Source organism: Anser anser, assembly GCF_964211835.1.
Source record: "Anser anser genome assembly, chromosome: 5".
Taxonomy (NCBI): Eukaryota; Metazoa; Chordata; class Aves; order Anseriformes; family Anatidae; genus Anser; species Anser anser.
The window spans coordinates 18822203-18837236 of record NC_139725.1 but is presented as its reverse complement, the minus strand read 5'-3'; the positions used below and the strand labels follow the sequence as shown (position 1 = coordinate 18837236).

At 39.1% G+C, this 15034-nt stretch overlaps 1 protein-coding gene across 5 annotated transcripts in view; it reads left to right on the top strand.

The window, feature by feature from the left end:
* The first annotated feature begins 2817 nt into the window (after nucleotides 1-2817).
* The window catches only part of PPFIA1 (PTPRF interacting protein alpha 1), a 59067-nt gene continuing 46850 nt past the window's right edge, over nucleotides 2818-15034 (top strand). For 4 of the 5 annotated variants that reach the window (XM_083839368.1, XM_083839367.1, XM_083839366.1 and 1 more), the window contains exons 1-2: nucleotides 2818-3759; nucleotides 4850-5113. In XM_083839368.1, the coding sequence (XP_083695494.1) occupies nucleotides 4850-5113 (264 nt within the window). In that variant the 5' untranslated portion in view covers nucleotides 2818-3759. The remainder of the gene's footprint in view (nucleotides 3760-4849; nucleotides 5114-15034) is intronic. The other variant, XM_083839369.1, reaches the window with a different exon arrangement.

Sequence of the window (15034 nt, the reverse complement as noted above, 5' to 3'; positions counted from 1 at the left end):
ATCATAAATATTTTTTAATAATAAGCAAGATTAATTTATTTGATTTCAAAATGCTTTTCAGTTTTTGAAGTCTCACTTTACTAGACTGGTATCAGTCAGACTTCTTTACATTTTTATATTTCCTTCCTAAATATTGCATTACAGAGGAAGGAAAGAGTCATAGTCTGAGAAGTAAGGAAATCCCATCTCTCCTCTTCCCACAGTAAGTTTTCATTCTGTGTTTGTAACCGTGCTTAGAAAACTGGGTTACATTTTCACTTGCATTTGAATAGCTTAAGTATTCTTACCAGTGCTTTGCTTAACTTTTCAAAAGGCAGGTCAATCTGGCAGGGTATTTTTGTTTTCATTAAAGAATAAAAGTAATCTCCTGTGGTGTATAAGTAATATAATCATTGATAAATTGCACGCAATTTATGGGAGACAGTTTTGTTAATGCAGGTAAAGACAGTTTGGGGCAATGGAATAGAAGCATTTCTCTGTAGAAATGTGCTTAGAACTAATAAGTTGATTACTTTCAAGGAAATCTTCAGGACCTAGTTTTAAGCATTAAGTAACTACCTTTGTTTTACCCCAGAAATGTATTGCTGTGCTTCATAACCATGGCTCAGATTCCGTGGTTAGTTTTACAGTAATGTGAATTATGTGAAAGAAACCCGTAGTGAGCTGAAACTCTTAGTAACAGGTTGAAAGAGAAGGACAAATGAAGAATGCCTTCTTTCCTCCCCTCCCATGATCATTTTAAGCAAGTTATGTTAGAATCAAACCTTACAAGCTTCCACGTTATATATTTGATTTATTAAATACTTTATTTAATATACATTCATATGTATTTTTATATAGATATATCAAAGATTATAAATAGCTTTGTTTCTGTTTTTGTGATACTATTTGACAATACAGGTTAATTCATAGCATTTGGCAGTTGCCTCTGAAATAGCACAATTGATTTACCTTGGATATTTTTTTCTTTGCTACCACTCCTATAATGAAAAGTCACATCTCGTTTTTTGTACAATTACACTTCAGTTTTGTCTTAACTCAGTGTTAAATCTGTGCTAACCAGTATTTGGCAGAACTCGTGATTTGAATGTGCTTCATAATATTTGGTATTTTCCTTAAACTTCCAGCTCCCAGGGTCATGTGAGAACATGAGGAACTTCAAGAGAAAAAAAAAAAAAATCTAGACCTCATGGCTTTGGAGGAAAGCTTAAAAATGTGACCTGAATTCACCCTAAAGACTCAAATACCAAAGGGAAATACTAAGAGCACAATGCAATTAGTTTGTAATAGCAACGATTTTTGTACTTTGGGGAAGGAATAGTGACTTATTAATGATTCTTCCTTTTCAGTGCTGGGGGTCGATATGTTGTGTTTACAAATTAGGTGCCACATAATCCAGTCACAAAACTGCACAGTCTTCAGTGGGGGAACTGTTACTTTTTGGCATGACGTGCCTCTGCCTGTGTAACAGGCCCTTGATGCTTTTCGGAACTTTGCACTATAAAAGCAGGAACTGGATCCAAAATGCAAATGCTTTATTCAGAGTAGTAACACAACTCTTTCACAGAGTTCAAACAGAAGAGAGAAAAAGGAGTTCTCCAAGCTTTGCCTACAAATTCCAACATTATTCAGGTGCATGGAAAAAGCTTTAAAAACATGATCATCCAGGAAGGAACAGAATAAAAACTAGAGAACACGAGGGGAAAACATTTAGATGCTGTTTTGGAAACAGCTCACACTGGGGAAAAAAGTATTATTTTGTCTGTGTATTTGAAGCCCATTTCCTGTGGGGAATATGCAGTGCTGGTGAAGCCACCTCTTGCTTGTGCGGCCGAAGCCATTATGAGGCCTTGGCCAAGTCTGTGCCTTCTTCGTGTCCCCGAGTCCTTCGTAGCCCAGGCCAGGCCAGCGCATGCACTGCACGAACTCCTCTGGAAGAAACCTCATCACCCCGCTTCAGGTGTTGCTCTGCGCGGGCAGGAGGACTGGCAAGGTGTTGGCTCCTCGGGCTGCCTTACTCACGCCAAGAGCCGTTAAGTTGCCCAATTTCACTTGTTAAGCCATCACCTCGGTGCGGGCGTAAGACCGGCACACGCAGCCCCACCCTCTCGCCAATTTTATTTTAATGGTCGCTGCAGGTGGAAGGAGGCCCCCGGAGAAAGGAGGACCCGGAGGAAGGCTGCTCCGGCCGTCACCACACGCGGTGACGGCGCGACTCCGGCGCCGGCAGCGGTCACGACCGCGGTCCTGCCCTGTTGCTCAGCGAGCACGCCTCCTACACCCCAGGGCTCCGCCGCCGAGACGCGGCAGCCCTCCTTTCGGGCGGGGACCCGTGGGCGGCGAGAGTATCGCTTGTAGGGGCAGGGCGCTGCGGCCGGGCGCGCGCGGGGGAGCGGGACTCGAACCCGCGGCACGGCGGCGGGGGCCGGGGGCGGCGAGGAGGGCGGTCCGCGGCGGCCGACCCCCGCGCGGTGCATTGTGGGCCGCGCTCTGCTTCAGGCAGGAGGCGCAGAGGGCGCCGGGAGAGGCGGGAGGCGGCGGCGGGGAGGTGGCGGCGGCGACGCTCGGGGCTGGCTCGGCGGGGCGGGGCGGGCCGGCCGGCGGCGATCCGGGCTCTCGGAGCGCGCGGGGCCTTCGCCGCTTTCCCTCAGGCCGCGCCGCCGGGCCCAGGCCGCCGCGGGAGGCAGCGGCACCGAGCCCGGCCTCAGCCGCGGCCCCTCGCCGGCCGCCACGGACGCGGAGGCGGCGGCGGGCGGAGCCGGGCCCGGCCCGGAGGGACGCGGCTCCTCCCGGCGCGGCGGAGCCTGCCCCGCGGCTCCCTAGGGCCCGCAGCGGGGCCGCGCTCGGCCCTCGCGGCGCCGGGGCCTCGGCGCTGAGGGGCTGCGGAAAATCCGCGCTCCTCGCCCGGCAGCTTTGTTCGCCGGGCGCTCCGCGGGGGAGGGAAGCGGTGAGAGCCGGGTTTCCAGCGGCCCCTTCTGCCCCGTCGCTCCCCGGGGCCTGGTCCCGCGCCTCGGCTCCGTTGGCGGCGGGTGCCCTTCTCGGCCGGGTGCCGCCGTCCCGCAGCACCGCCGGGACTGGCTCGGGAGAGAGTGTGCTCACGGATCGGATGGACGGCTGGAGCAGGACAGCAGGTCCCCCGTACCGCGCCTTCCAAACTGGTGTCGGCTCCTCGCTGCTGGGATTATAAATGTTTGAACTAAGACCCAGGAAACTGAAAGGAGAGCCTCCTGTTGGAATTAATAGGAGAGAAAAGAAAGGAGGCTTTCCCAAGTCCTTCACGAGAAAACTCGAGCTGTTTTCCCATGCTGTCTGTATTCCGTTTAATAACGCAATTGTGACCTGAGTGGAATTTCCGAGCGATGAACTATTGAAGCTTGTTGCACCAGTGCATCAGACTACGTTTTTTTTCTCTGCACATGATTCCCCTGTCCCAGCTGTTGCAGGACCTACGGGCCAGTAATAGAGAGACGGGAAGCTGAGGCAGTGTATTTTCACATTCTTCTCTTCTGGGGACTTGGCTAGTTAGCTGGAGCTGCTGCTGCTTTTTATTGGATCTGCTTTTTACTCGGCAGGTTTATTTGTTTTCACGTGCATGGGGTGTTTCAACTAAATAGACGTTGGACTAGACCTGAATGGATGCTTTGCAACCTAAAAGGTTTTGGGGGATAACCAAAAACTACTAAAAAAAAAAAAAAGAAGAACTGGTACTACAGGAAACTTGGGGCCTGTTTTCCGAGCCTTTTTATTTTATTGAGCAAGGTAAATAATGTAGTGGTGTTGAAAACACAGGGCTTATGGTAATCATGCATGAAAATGTTACAGAGCACTTCAGGCTGTTCAGAGTCTTTCAGCAGATTCAGAGGTGCAGTCCTACTAAAAAACTCTATATCTGTTCATTTTTTCTTTAAAATGAGTATGAAGCGTAGGGGTGAGAACAAACTGTGGGACTTGAGAGGCTGGGAAAACCATTTTTTCTTGTTCTGTAGATTTGTGATGTTGAGAGAGGATGTCTAAAGAACTTTCAGTGGTTCAGTGAAAGTGTGCAGTAAGAGTGTTTTTCTCCATGCCTTTTAAAGCCTTGATGGCTTAGACACTTGTGGTGATCTTTTAGGGTCTCCTAAAAGACCTTCCAGTTTAACAGTAGTAAAGTACCTGCATTTGCATAGTTAATTGTATTCATACTCTGCCTCGAATTATTTTCGCTTACCTTTACTGTTGTTATCCACAGTGACAGCTGCTACCACTTTGTAATGAAATTTTTTCTTTTTATCTTCCTTTACATGTTTATCTCTTGAATTGGACTATTTGGATTTGCCACTAATTTATGTGCATCACATTTACCGTAGAGTTTCTGCAAGCCAGCAGCATAAGCTCAAAGTACTGTTTTAGATATTATCTTTCTATGTTTCAAGAGTTGGAAGAAGCATATAATGATTCTCCAAATATGCAGTGTAATCAGTAACTGTTTTAAGTATATAATTTTTGGTGGCTTGCTGCATGCCTTATCTTTGTTTTTTTAAAGATCTCAGCAGCAGTTTGCTCTTAACAAAAATATAAATCCATTAAAATGAGATCATAGTTTGAAATGCAGCTGTAAAAATCTGGTTTTGCAAGATGTCACAGGATTCTCATTATGAAGTGATGCCTTGATTGAATTGATTGTATACCTTTTCACCTGCAATCTTAATGAAATAGTGGCAAACACTAAGGTGTTGGCAACCTTTGCTGATGCTATCATTGGGAGAGCTAAGCTGGTGTTATGGGTAGTATCCAAAGTCCCTTTGCTTATCCTGTTTAGATTTGTTTGACTTAAATTTATGGTCTTTGTTTTGTCTTGTTTTGTTTCAAGATGATGTGTGAGGTGATGCCAACCATCAGTGAGGCAGAGATTCCGTCTGGGGGAAATGGAGGCCATGGTTCAGGTTCCCCATTACAGTCAGATGCTGATTCCCATTTTGAACAGTTAATGGTATCCATGTTGGAAGAAAGGGATCGCCTTCTGGAAACACTAAGAGAAACTCAGGAGACGCTAACGCTGACCCAGGGCAAACTACATGAAGTTGGTCATGAAAGAGATTCCTTGCAGAGACAGCTCAATACTGCACTTCCACAGGTATGGATGTTTTGAAAGGAAGGTATTTTTAAATATTTTTTTTTTCTTTGTGCTTTTTAATTGTCTTTTTTTATATTCAGTTTACTGAACAGTCAGGTTATGTTAGGGAAAGATCAATCTAACCTAACGCTTCCCTGAAGTATCTGTTAGTACTTGCTCAGTTTGAGAAAGATAAAAGAGCAAGGCAAGCAGAGAACATCAGCCCTTTCCCTCGAGTGTATATTCCCTGTTTCTGGCATTTCTTCAGCTTAGGGATAGCCTGAGTGCAAGGTCGTCTCTACATTGTTGTGTTTAATAGAACTTGATGGACTTTCTTCTGTCACTAGTATTTTTCTGTTGGTTCTAACTGCCTGGTTCATTCATGTGCTCAAGAATTAAATACAGACCATTTTGGGAAAGAAACCAGGCCATTCTGATACTGTTACGGACATGAAAATTCTGGTGCCTGGTGAATTGGTGAATTAACAACTGCTGAGTTGTTAACAGCAATGTAGAAGTCTGAGTGTGTTGCTTAACTCAGTTCCTTTTGGAGAGGTTTTTTTTTTTTTGTCTTGCTGGGAGTTGGCAATTACTAACTTCTGGAGGATGCAGCATGCCAACATACAGCCTATAGTACTGAATGTATTCTATATGGCAGTAGTGTGTAGCTGGGAAAGATCAGGTGTCTACAGAAATTGTGTTTTTATCCATCCATCTTAACACAAACAAGCTAAAAACCCCCAAACAAACAAAAAAACAGCCAACCAAACAAAAAAACCCTGAACTTTGAACACTCTGGAAAGTATTTGATTGTAGGCAAAGCAGAGACCATTTCCAGTTGTCCTTGAACTGTTGATAGCCTTACACTTTGTAGCAAGCTTGGTTGATGTCCCAAGCGTGCCATGATGATATTGAACTCCGCTTTCATTGTTCCAAGAATACATAGAATTTTTACGTGTTTACATATCCTTAAATATCATTGTTATGTTTATACAGTTTAAAACAATTTTAAGCCCTCTTATTTCCACTGTACTCATCATAATGCAGTCACTGTATGACTTTTGGTATGGTATGGTAAGCGGAAATTACTCAGGGACAGAAACTAAAAAGTGACGTGTTAATGTAGTTGTATTACAACGTTATGATGGAAATCAGGAGAAGTTTCCAACCTTTGCTGCTCCCTGTGTTAAATCATGTGCTGCAGGCAAAAATCATTCTTTGTTTTTTTTTGTGTTGCTTTTTATTGTAATAATTGTGCCTTCTCTTCAGCTGCTATTTCAGGTCTGCTGCATTAATGGATGCCATTAACCAGTTGTATAATCTGTAAACTGGACTTGAATTTGTAGCTGAGTAGAATCATCAAAGCTCTAAACTGTGCTGTTTTTCTTTCCTTTTTAATTCTCAATTTTCCTTTTTAAATCTTGTAAGCTACTAATAAGTAAACATTTCTTTCTAAACATTTTTGAAAGGTTCATGCAGTTAAACAGTCGCCAATTTCATGAATGTCGTATGGTTTCTTGTGAAATCAATAGGAAGCCAAGTCTCATAGTTCTGTTGAGAAAGAAATTTTACTGCAACTTTTTATAAAAATAGATCAAAGAATGGATTTTCGTAGATCGCAGTTGGAAAATAATGTTGTGGTGTGAAACTATACCACTTAGAAAGTGACAATTGATTGTGCTTTCAAAAGTTACATTCATAAAATATTTTATTATTCTTGCTACGAATCAGAAATGTCTAATGTATTTGACAAATTTTTGTTGTTACTGTGGTAATGAGTGGGTTATTTCAGATGTGTAAGTTTCTGGCAAAATTCTAATTTCAATTCTAGTAAGTGTTCACTAGGAAAACTTTCTGGTGGCTATGGTATTTGGAGCTAGTCAAACTTTTTTAATTATTTCAAGCTGAGCATTCTTTTGAACTACTGTCTCAAATGACCTATTGTTCAGCTGTGGATTTCAAGTAGGGGTAGAAGCAGGTTAACTTTAAATTTACTGACAACTGTATTACAGATTTTTCAGAAAAAAACCATTTAACAGTGCAATCTTGTTCTTTTTTCTTAATTATAGTAGATATTTTAAATTTAGTAGAAAGATGAGAAGATCAACTTGGGTAGTTGAACAAATACTAGTATAGTTGCATGAATTACTAAGTCACTATCTAAAAAATGTATTATTTCTACCCTGACCTAGTGTGTACATGCAAATAGTCTTTGAAATTGATTCCAGAGTACTTTATCCTCAGAAGTATTGAATTGACTTTTTAGTAGGTGCACTGTACCTGGTTTACATATTTAGCCGAATCAACCAGTTAGAGATGTTCTGATGATTAATGGAAAATTCTTGTATAGAAGGAGGAATGGCAGATTGATTGCTTCTACATCAAAAGTTCTGTTTTTACTATGAAGACACAATCTTGGATGGCATCCCTGTACTTAATTCCTTATATTGACCGAGTTTCTGTGTGTAGAAAAGAGGCCTGTACCTCTGTGTATATAGTTAAAAGAAAAAAAAAAAGACAAATCAGTATTTGTGTATATGCACATCTCTGTAAGTTATAAAAGTAAATGCAATTTATTCTGCAGCAGTGATGTCCGTTCTTCAAAATAGAAGAGAAATAGACCCATCTAGTACATTTGTAGTAGTAGAGGTGGGCAGCTAGTAATTTAAAGGCATCTGTTCTAGCTCACAAAACTGAAACAGCTATTCAGAGCAGGAAGACGTTTTTATGGATCTCTAGTTCACAAAAAGAAGAGCATTCTCATAGGTGTACTTTGTTACATTTACATTGAGTAAGATTGATAAGCTTTTCTTGTATGAACAGCTAGAAATGAAATTTATCAACACTGGCTTCATAAAATAACTGTCATCTTGTTTAATTTAGCTGTGATTTTTGGTTTCTGGGAGTTACCATCTCTTACCTTGGTTAAAGTTTACTCTGACCTTGGAAAGTGAATTTGGTGAAATCAAATTGCCATGTAAGAATTCAAAACTAAATTTATTTTTCCTGGTATTGTTCAAAGAAATAATGAAAATGAGCTTTTTACTTTGAGAACTTAAAGAACTTGTCTTTTTAGTGTAAACATGTTCAGTTATGATTTAACTATGGTTAGATGAATAACTGTCTGTTATTTTCCATGTTCTTTATGTGCCATCTAGAGTGTTTTCTACAAAATTTAAGATTACTGTGCTTTAAGTTTGTAAATCAGTCTGTGAAACGTATAGGACACTAGTGTGTTTAAAATGTACATTTTGAACTTAAGGTTGATGAGTTCCAGGTGACTACCAGTTTTTGCTGTTGAGGTGTTACAGAGTTCAATATGCTGGTAGGATTCCATGTAGAAGTTTCTGTAAATGAGAAAATGCTTATTTTGGATAGAGAAGGCTGGCATTTAAATTACACAAACTCTGGTACCTAGTACAAATAAAAGTACAGTTGATGAATTCACAGCAACTTTTATCAGGATGATAATCATGTATGTTACAGAATTTTACAAGCTGATGAGCAAATATGATGCTTTTGTAATATAGCAATATTCTTAAGATCTACCTGAATCCTATATTTCTAATCTTTTAGTCTGAAATTTATCATATTCTTTTCTTTGCAGGGTAAATTAAATGAAGTTTAGAAATTTTTTTCTGTTTGTGATGGTTCCTTTCAGAACTTCTATATTCAAGGAGGTGTACATTAGGGACAGATGAGAATTTTCTGTTAGAGGCAGTGTGTGTGTGAAAGCAAGAACACTTTTACTGTAATATGGAGTTAAATATGGAAAAAAGCTGCCTATAATTTTGGTTTGGCCGTACATAGTATTTGAATGTAAAGCAAGTCCTCGGTAGGTCATTTTTAGTTACGTTCTATCTATAGTAAATATTTAATCGCTACTATATGCTTCAGTTAAAAATAGCATCTCTGTTTATATTTGTGTTCAATTAAATTCAGATCTGTCTCTATATAGCAATTTTCCTTAGTTTCAGAAATACAACTTGATATCTTGCTTGTAGGAAATATCTAAAATTTTGGTCTGAAGCCTACCTTGGTATTGTTTTATAATGATGAATTTATAGATTTAGTTGTCATTTTAATACTGGTGTTATTTGGATTTCTTCCAGAAAGGTTTTAAATAATACAGGATGTCATAGATGAAGAATCAAGGTCTTGAATTGTATGTAGGTATGAAGAACACAGTTACAGAAAGTACATTAAGTAAAGGGCTTGCCAGACTTTGCAGTAGCTGAAATTTCCTTAGCATTTTAAGTGCAGCTCCATTTACAGTATTCATAACTATTCAGCCTTGAGGTGACGTAGCCTATACTGCTTACTCTAGGAAGATGCAGTACTGACTTCTGAGTAAAAGCCATTAGTCTCAGCAGTGAGCTGTCTGTCCAGAAGTGATAGAGATCTAAAAAGGTTTCATTTGTGTGAATGTATGTCAGAGCAGACATATCCTCCATTTCTTTCATCCCATTGTGACAGCAAAGATGAACATGACTCTTTCAGGCAAGTGTAATTTTAGTCTTGTCTGTGTTCAGCTGTAGTTGTTGAATCTTGGCACTTAGTAAATTACTGGATTGTCTTTACACTAGCTTAAGTCAGGTGGAGGTATGAATTAATGTTCAGGATTCACTGAGTATGGCCATAAATCCCAGCTTTCCATGTTTTCTTTACAAGGCAGCTTGTGTCCAAAACCTTCAGAAAATGAAGGGTTATCTGAAAGTATGCTCTATGACAGGTCAAAAAGTGGAGTAGCCGCACTTTTAACAATGTTGTGGTCTACAGGAGTGTATTCAGAACCAAGCCACTAGCATTTGTTCCAACTTCTCAGTTTTTCATTTAAGTATGTTTCTGTGAGTTTATGGAAATGTCCCGCCCCATCCAGTAGTCATTTACTTGGGTGTTGTTAGCAACTAGCTGTTTACACTGTGCTTTTGATTTAGGTTATCTTGATTATAAACTTACATTTTAGCTGGATTAAATTTAAAATTAGTTTTACATTTTCTTGTATATGAGGGTAAATTTTAGTGCTATTATACTGTTCTGTCAGTCTCTGTAACAATGACAAAAAAAGTGAAGTCCAAAGCTATTGTCGTTATTTTCCCTAGCTGATTTCTGGGAAGGGTGTTTTGGTGACTACACAGAAATGCTTTGTGTTTGTTTTAATAGTGATTTGTGGATGTGGCCCTGAAAGATGATCTAGTGATTGTTTTTTCACACTCTTCAGTTACTGTGTACAAATGTATGATAATGGGCTTTTTAACTTCTGATGGGCTGTAGTCTAACTTGCAGTCTAACAAACGGGCTGTATGTAACCTTGGGTGAAAAGAGCTCTAACCAAAACAAGCAGTTCATAAAATACATAGCATAATCAGAATGAGGCGAACTTTGCATATATACTCATCTGTGCTAACTAGCCTGTAGCCACCTGTACAACAAGTAGTATTTATACAACAAATAGTATTTATTTTGGTATCCTGAAAACAGAGAATTCTTTATCTGCCAGCCTATTTTTTCTCTGCTTTTTAGGAGTATACCTCAACACTACTTTAAAGATGTCCGCTAGCAAGACGTAGGGTTTCAGTGTGGCTATTTAGCTGCAATTTCTATCTACGTTTTTTTTTTTTAAAGAAAAAAAATGTCTTCCTTCAAAGATAAATAGTTAAATACATTTTTTTCTCTTACGAGTTCTTAGTGCCTTAACATCCATTACTCTGTGACTTTGGTTTCTTCGGTCTGGTATTTATTTAGGAGAGATGGATATTATCTTTATTAACAGTATAGGATTTGAACTGAAAATGAAGATCATACATTTGTGGTGTAAGTGCTTGTATAAGTTAACTGACTGTCAAATTTCCACAAGCCTGGTGCTTCTAGAATATTCATTAAAAGGTTGGAGAAAACATTTCCCATGTGATTTTTACTGAATTACGATTGGAATGTATTGATGCCGCATTTGAAATCAGAAAATAGCTTACAGAATGTAGCATAAAAACTTAAGTCAAAAAGTATAAGGATAAAAAAACACAAGTTATTTTGGAATATGTAGATCGTGCATAGTTAACAATGTTATCAGAGAACTTGAATCTTTGGAGAGAACTTGTTGGCTGTCCATTAGTAACTTTCTTTTTTATACTTCCAAACTGCATTCCACTATTCAATTAATACACTTGTTTCACTTAATTTTGTATTTTAATTTTCCTGCTTTAAAGGAATATGATAGATGTCATGATGTAAGCTGCTTTTTAGCAGTTAAGACAGTTTAATTCACTACATGTATGTAAGGCTGAATGGTATCTGTTGACATGTTTTAGAAAATACTTCTCGTAATTTCTTGTGCGTATGGATTTCAATCCACAAATGCTGAGAGGGGATAAATTTGCATTGTGTGTGTTGGGTAATCTGAGTGTTCATAACTTTCCAAGTGCATTTTTCTTGTAAGCTTGTCTATGTAGTCTCCAGATGCAAGTGGGGAAATGTGTGGCAGTTCTTGCCAGGAAAAATGTTTTCACATTCTCCAGGCTGAAAAAAATTATTATTTTGCTGTTGAGTGGAATGAGATTTTTTACTCGACTTTTTTCACAGAAGTGCATGCAAATGCTGTTTCTGCGTTTTGTAAGCTCCAGATAATTTTGTAGTGAGCTGAATGCGTGTCTGTAGGTCGCTTGAGGAGATTATTCTCCTAGTTCATATATACAGAACTGGAGGAGGACTGTGGTTACAATGCTTCTTAAAAGTATTGCTCAGTTTGATTTTGATGTGTTAATTCCCTCTGTAAATGGATGTGACTTGTTGGTTAAGTTTTCTTTTACTGGTGACCTTCATCTATTTCAGACTTTACCTTGGGTTTCATGTAAGTGCTACTGAAAACCAGCTCCTTTTCTTCTGGCTGGCTGTCATGACAAGGCTCTGGGGTCAGTTCCTGCAGTGACTAGAGCTGTAGCGTTTTTACAAAAAGAAGCTTTGTTGCTTAATCTTCTATTCTGCTATTCCACAGTGGCTGGCCTTGAACTATGCTCATGTGTTTATGTTCATGTCTGCTCAGGAAATGGTTTTTGAGGATGGTAGTGAACGTTTTAACTGGAATATAATTTTGGTTGCATTTGAAATATACTGTGACTTCTTGATGGCTGCAAACAAGTAAGAACAGTCAACATATCTTATCCCATAGTTCTTCTGTTTTACAGTTATGTTTTGAGAAATATGTATGTTTAGAAAAAACATCTGGCTTTAGAACTTCTATGAAGTGCTCCAAGATTCCTTGATGAAAAGGTCCTTATGCTCCCAGTACGAGGCATAGTCAGATATCTTCAAGACGGATTTGAAACAAGCACCTTCAATGATGTGGCTAAAAGCTTGAAAATTTTGATGTGTATGTCTATGTAATTTTGTTAAGAGGAGGAAAAAAATGTCCTCTTGTAGATTAAGCAAGGGTTTTCCATTTGCTGCTGCAGTAGTGAAGTGGGCAGCCTTTGATTTTTTTTCTGTAGAACAGTTGTCAGTGTATGCTCTGAGCCATGCTGTGTCATGCCTTACTCCGCTATTGCTCATACATGGCATGGTTTGTTACCCAATTCCATTTAGCATCTAATTGTCTAGAAGTTTTCTGTGCTTTCTTTGTTTTAATCCTGCCTCTCATGTATAAATACATACCAAATTTGGTACAGGTCAGTTACAATGTTTTGTAGGGAAACGTTGCGTTTAAGAACACATTCTACTCTATGGTTCTTTTTAAAGGTAAATATCTGGTGAAAATTAGTAAAAGAATGCACACCACAGGTTAACAAACTCTTTACTGTAGAAATTGTTCTTTTCCTACCTCAAATTTACAGGACGGCACACAGTATAAGGATGTAATTATATAAGCTTAGTAGCTGATTCATTTACACAGTGTAAAACAAAATATTTCAGGAGGTGCAGTTTAAACAAAGAATTTTTGTGTCAATCTATACAAAGTTTAGATTGGCCGTCCGTATAGTTGAAAGACTTCACTATGAATATTAATGTAAACAAACTGTCTTGCAGCTGGCTGAAGTTTAATAATCATTGTCTTCTCAATACTGATGATTTCCTGTAATGAGAAATGGTATTTATTTTGAATTACTTGAAAAGAAATTTTGGCTACCCAAATCCTTAGTGTAAACGGTAAAACTTTCTTTAATGTGGAGAAGGTTTATTCAGTGAACAGGAATGTAAATTGCTGTTATTTTGAAGATACTAGTTCTCAGCAAATAACCAATTTGATTAGTCTTTTTTTAAATGCTTCTGAACTTTTCATAAAACAAGCCACTGAAAAGGGGGAGAGATCTGCAAGTGGAATTGCTTGCTTGTTTCAATGTGTGCCGAATATAAATCGATACAAAATTTTTCACACTGTAAATTTAACTTTTCAAAAAGAAAATTAGGGGGGAGGAATTTGTTGTACATATCTGAAAGAACTTCTGACTTGATCAATGGCAAGGTTTAAACTGTGGATTTGTGGGTTTGCATTGTGGATTCTCAAGTATTTTACGTGAGCCTGTCACAAAAATCATGTAGCAATATCTACTTTTGATGATAGAATGTCAGTGAAAATTCATTTTCTCTGCATTTCTATTCATAAATGGGAAATCTGTTATCTGAAGTGTGTTTTGGACTTAAATTCTGTTACTAGCTGTGCTTTTCACTGTAGTTTGTGCATAAATAAGTTTTGTGGTTTTACTATTCACAATGGGAACCTGAACTTTGTGTAATACAGTATTTTTAAGGTTCTTTTACGTCACATTTAAAGTCCCAACTGACAGCTCACACTTCAGTCTCTTGCTTCTGCTAGGATTTAAGACGGGACACGTCTTGTATCTTAATTTGGAAACACAGAGTTGAAAAACTTTTTACCCCAATCAGATATCCTTTAAAGGTTTGAAGGGGATTATGTGATATGAAAGTTACCTGTAGCACTAGCACTTCTTCAGATAATCTAAACTTTATGGGTGTGAAAGATGACTGTATCTTAGAGACCGTGGTTGGAAGAACAGAGCCTGTGTGGAGAACAGTTTTTCAGACCTTGGTTATGTGGTGAATTTGCTTGGGGTCTTCACATGTTTATGCATGTTTTAGGGAAATATCTATAATTAGAGCATCTTTTTGAAGCTCTTTCTATTTGCCATATTAATTTTGTGTGAATGACTACAGCTTGGCTTAAATAATTTCAGGGATGCCTTGGAATACTACTGTGAATCTTCCTAGAGTAATGTGTTTTTAATATGGTATTATCGTTTTGATGTATTTCATGGTGAAATGTCCCTGAAGGGTCATTACATTCTTATATTAGCTTTATGTTGAAGAACATGGGACAGGTGCATCTGGTAGTTTCTTTCTTTTAGAACACACAGCTTGTGCTTTCAGAATGTCTTTTGAGGGTGTGGTTTGACAATATCTTCTAAAACTTGAGTCTGTTTCAAGAAATGTGGAATTAGTTCTGGCAAAGGGAAAAATCAAAAAGCTTTTTAGGATTTTAGCTTTCAGTGCTTGTCCATGCAGGAAAGAAGCTGCCCTTTTCCCCTCTTGTAATCTCTTTATGTTCATACGTTAATGCAGTTCTGATTCCTTGTTGTAACTGTAGTCTTTAGAGATTGCTTAACTCTCCTCTGTGTTTTGTGTAATGGTTATAGAAGATTGGCCAGGGAGGTAGTAGGGGAGAAATGGGCCAAGCTAATCTTTTCTCTCAGCTGTGTATAAGGCCTCAGGGTCTCCTGGTTGCATCATCTCTCCTTCGTTTGTAGCCTGGCGTGGAACAGGAGGTACTTGCTCTTCAGACCAGGTTCCTCACTAATCCGTCTTTTGCTCCAGTATCTGTTACTGGTTACAGCGTGTTAAGATTGTCCTCGTCTCTCCTTTTTTCCCTTCTTGCAATTTCATGTTAGTCATATCCCTGGCTTTGTTCTGTGATGTAACACGTTGGACTCCATG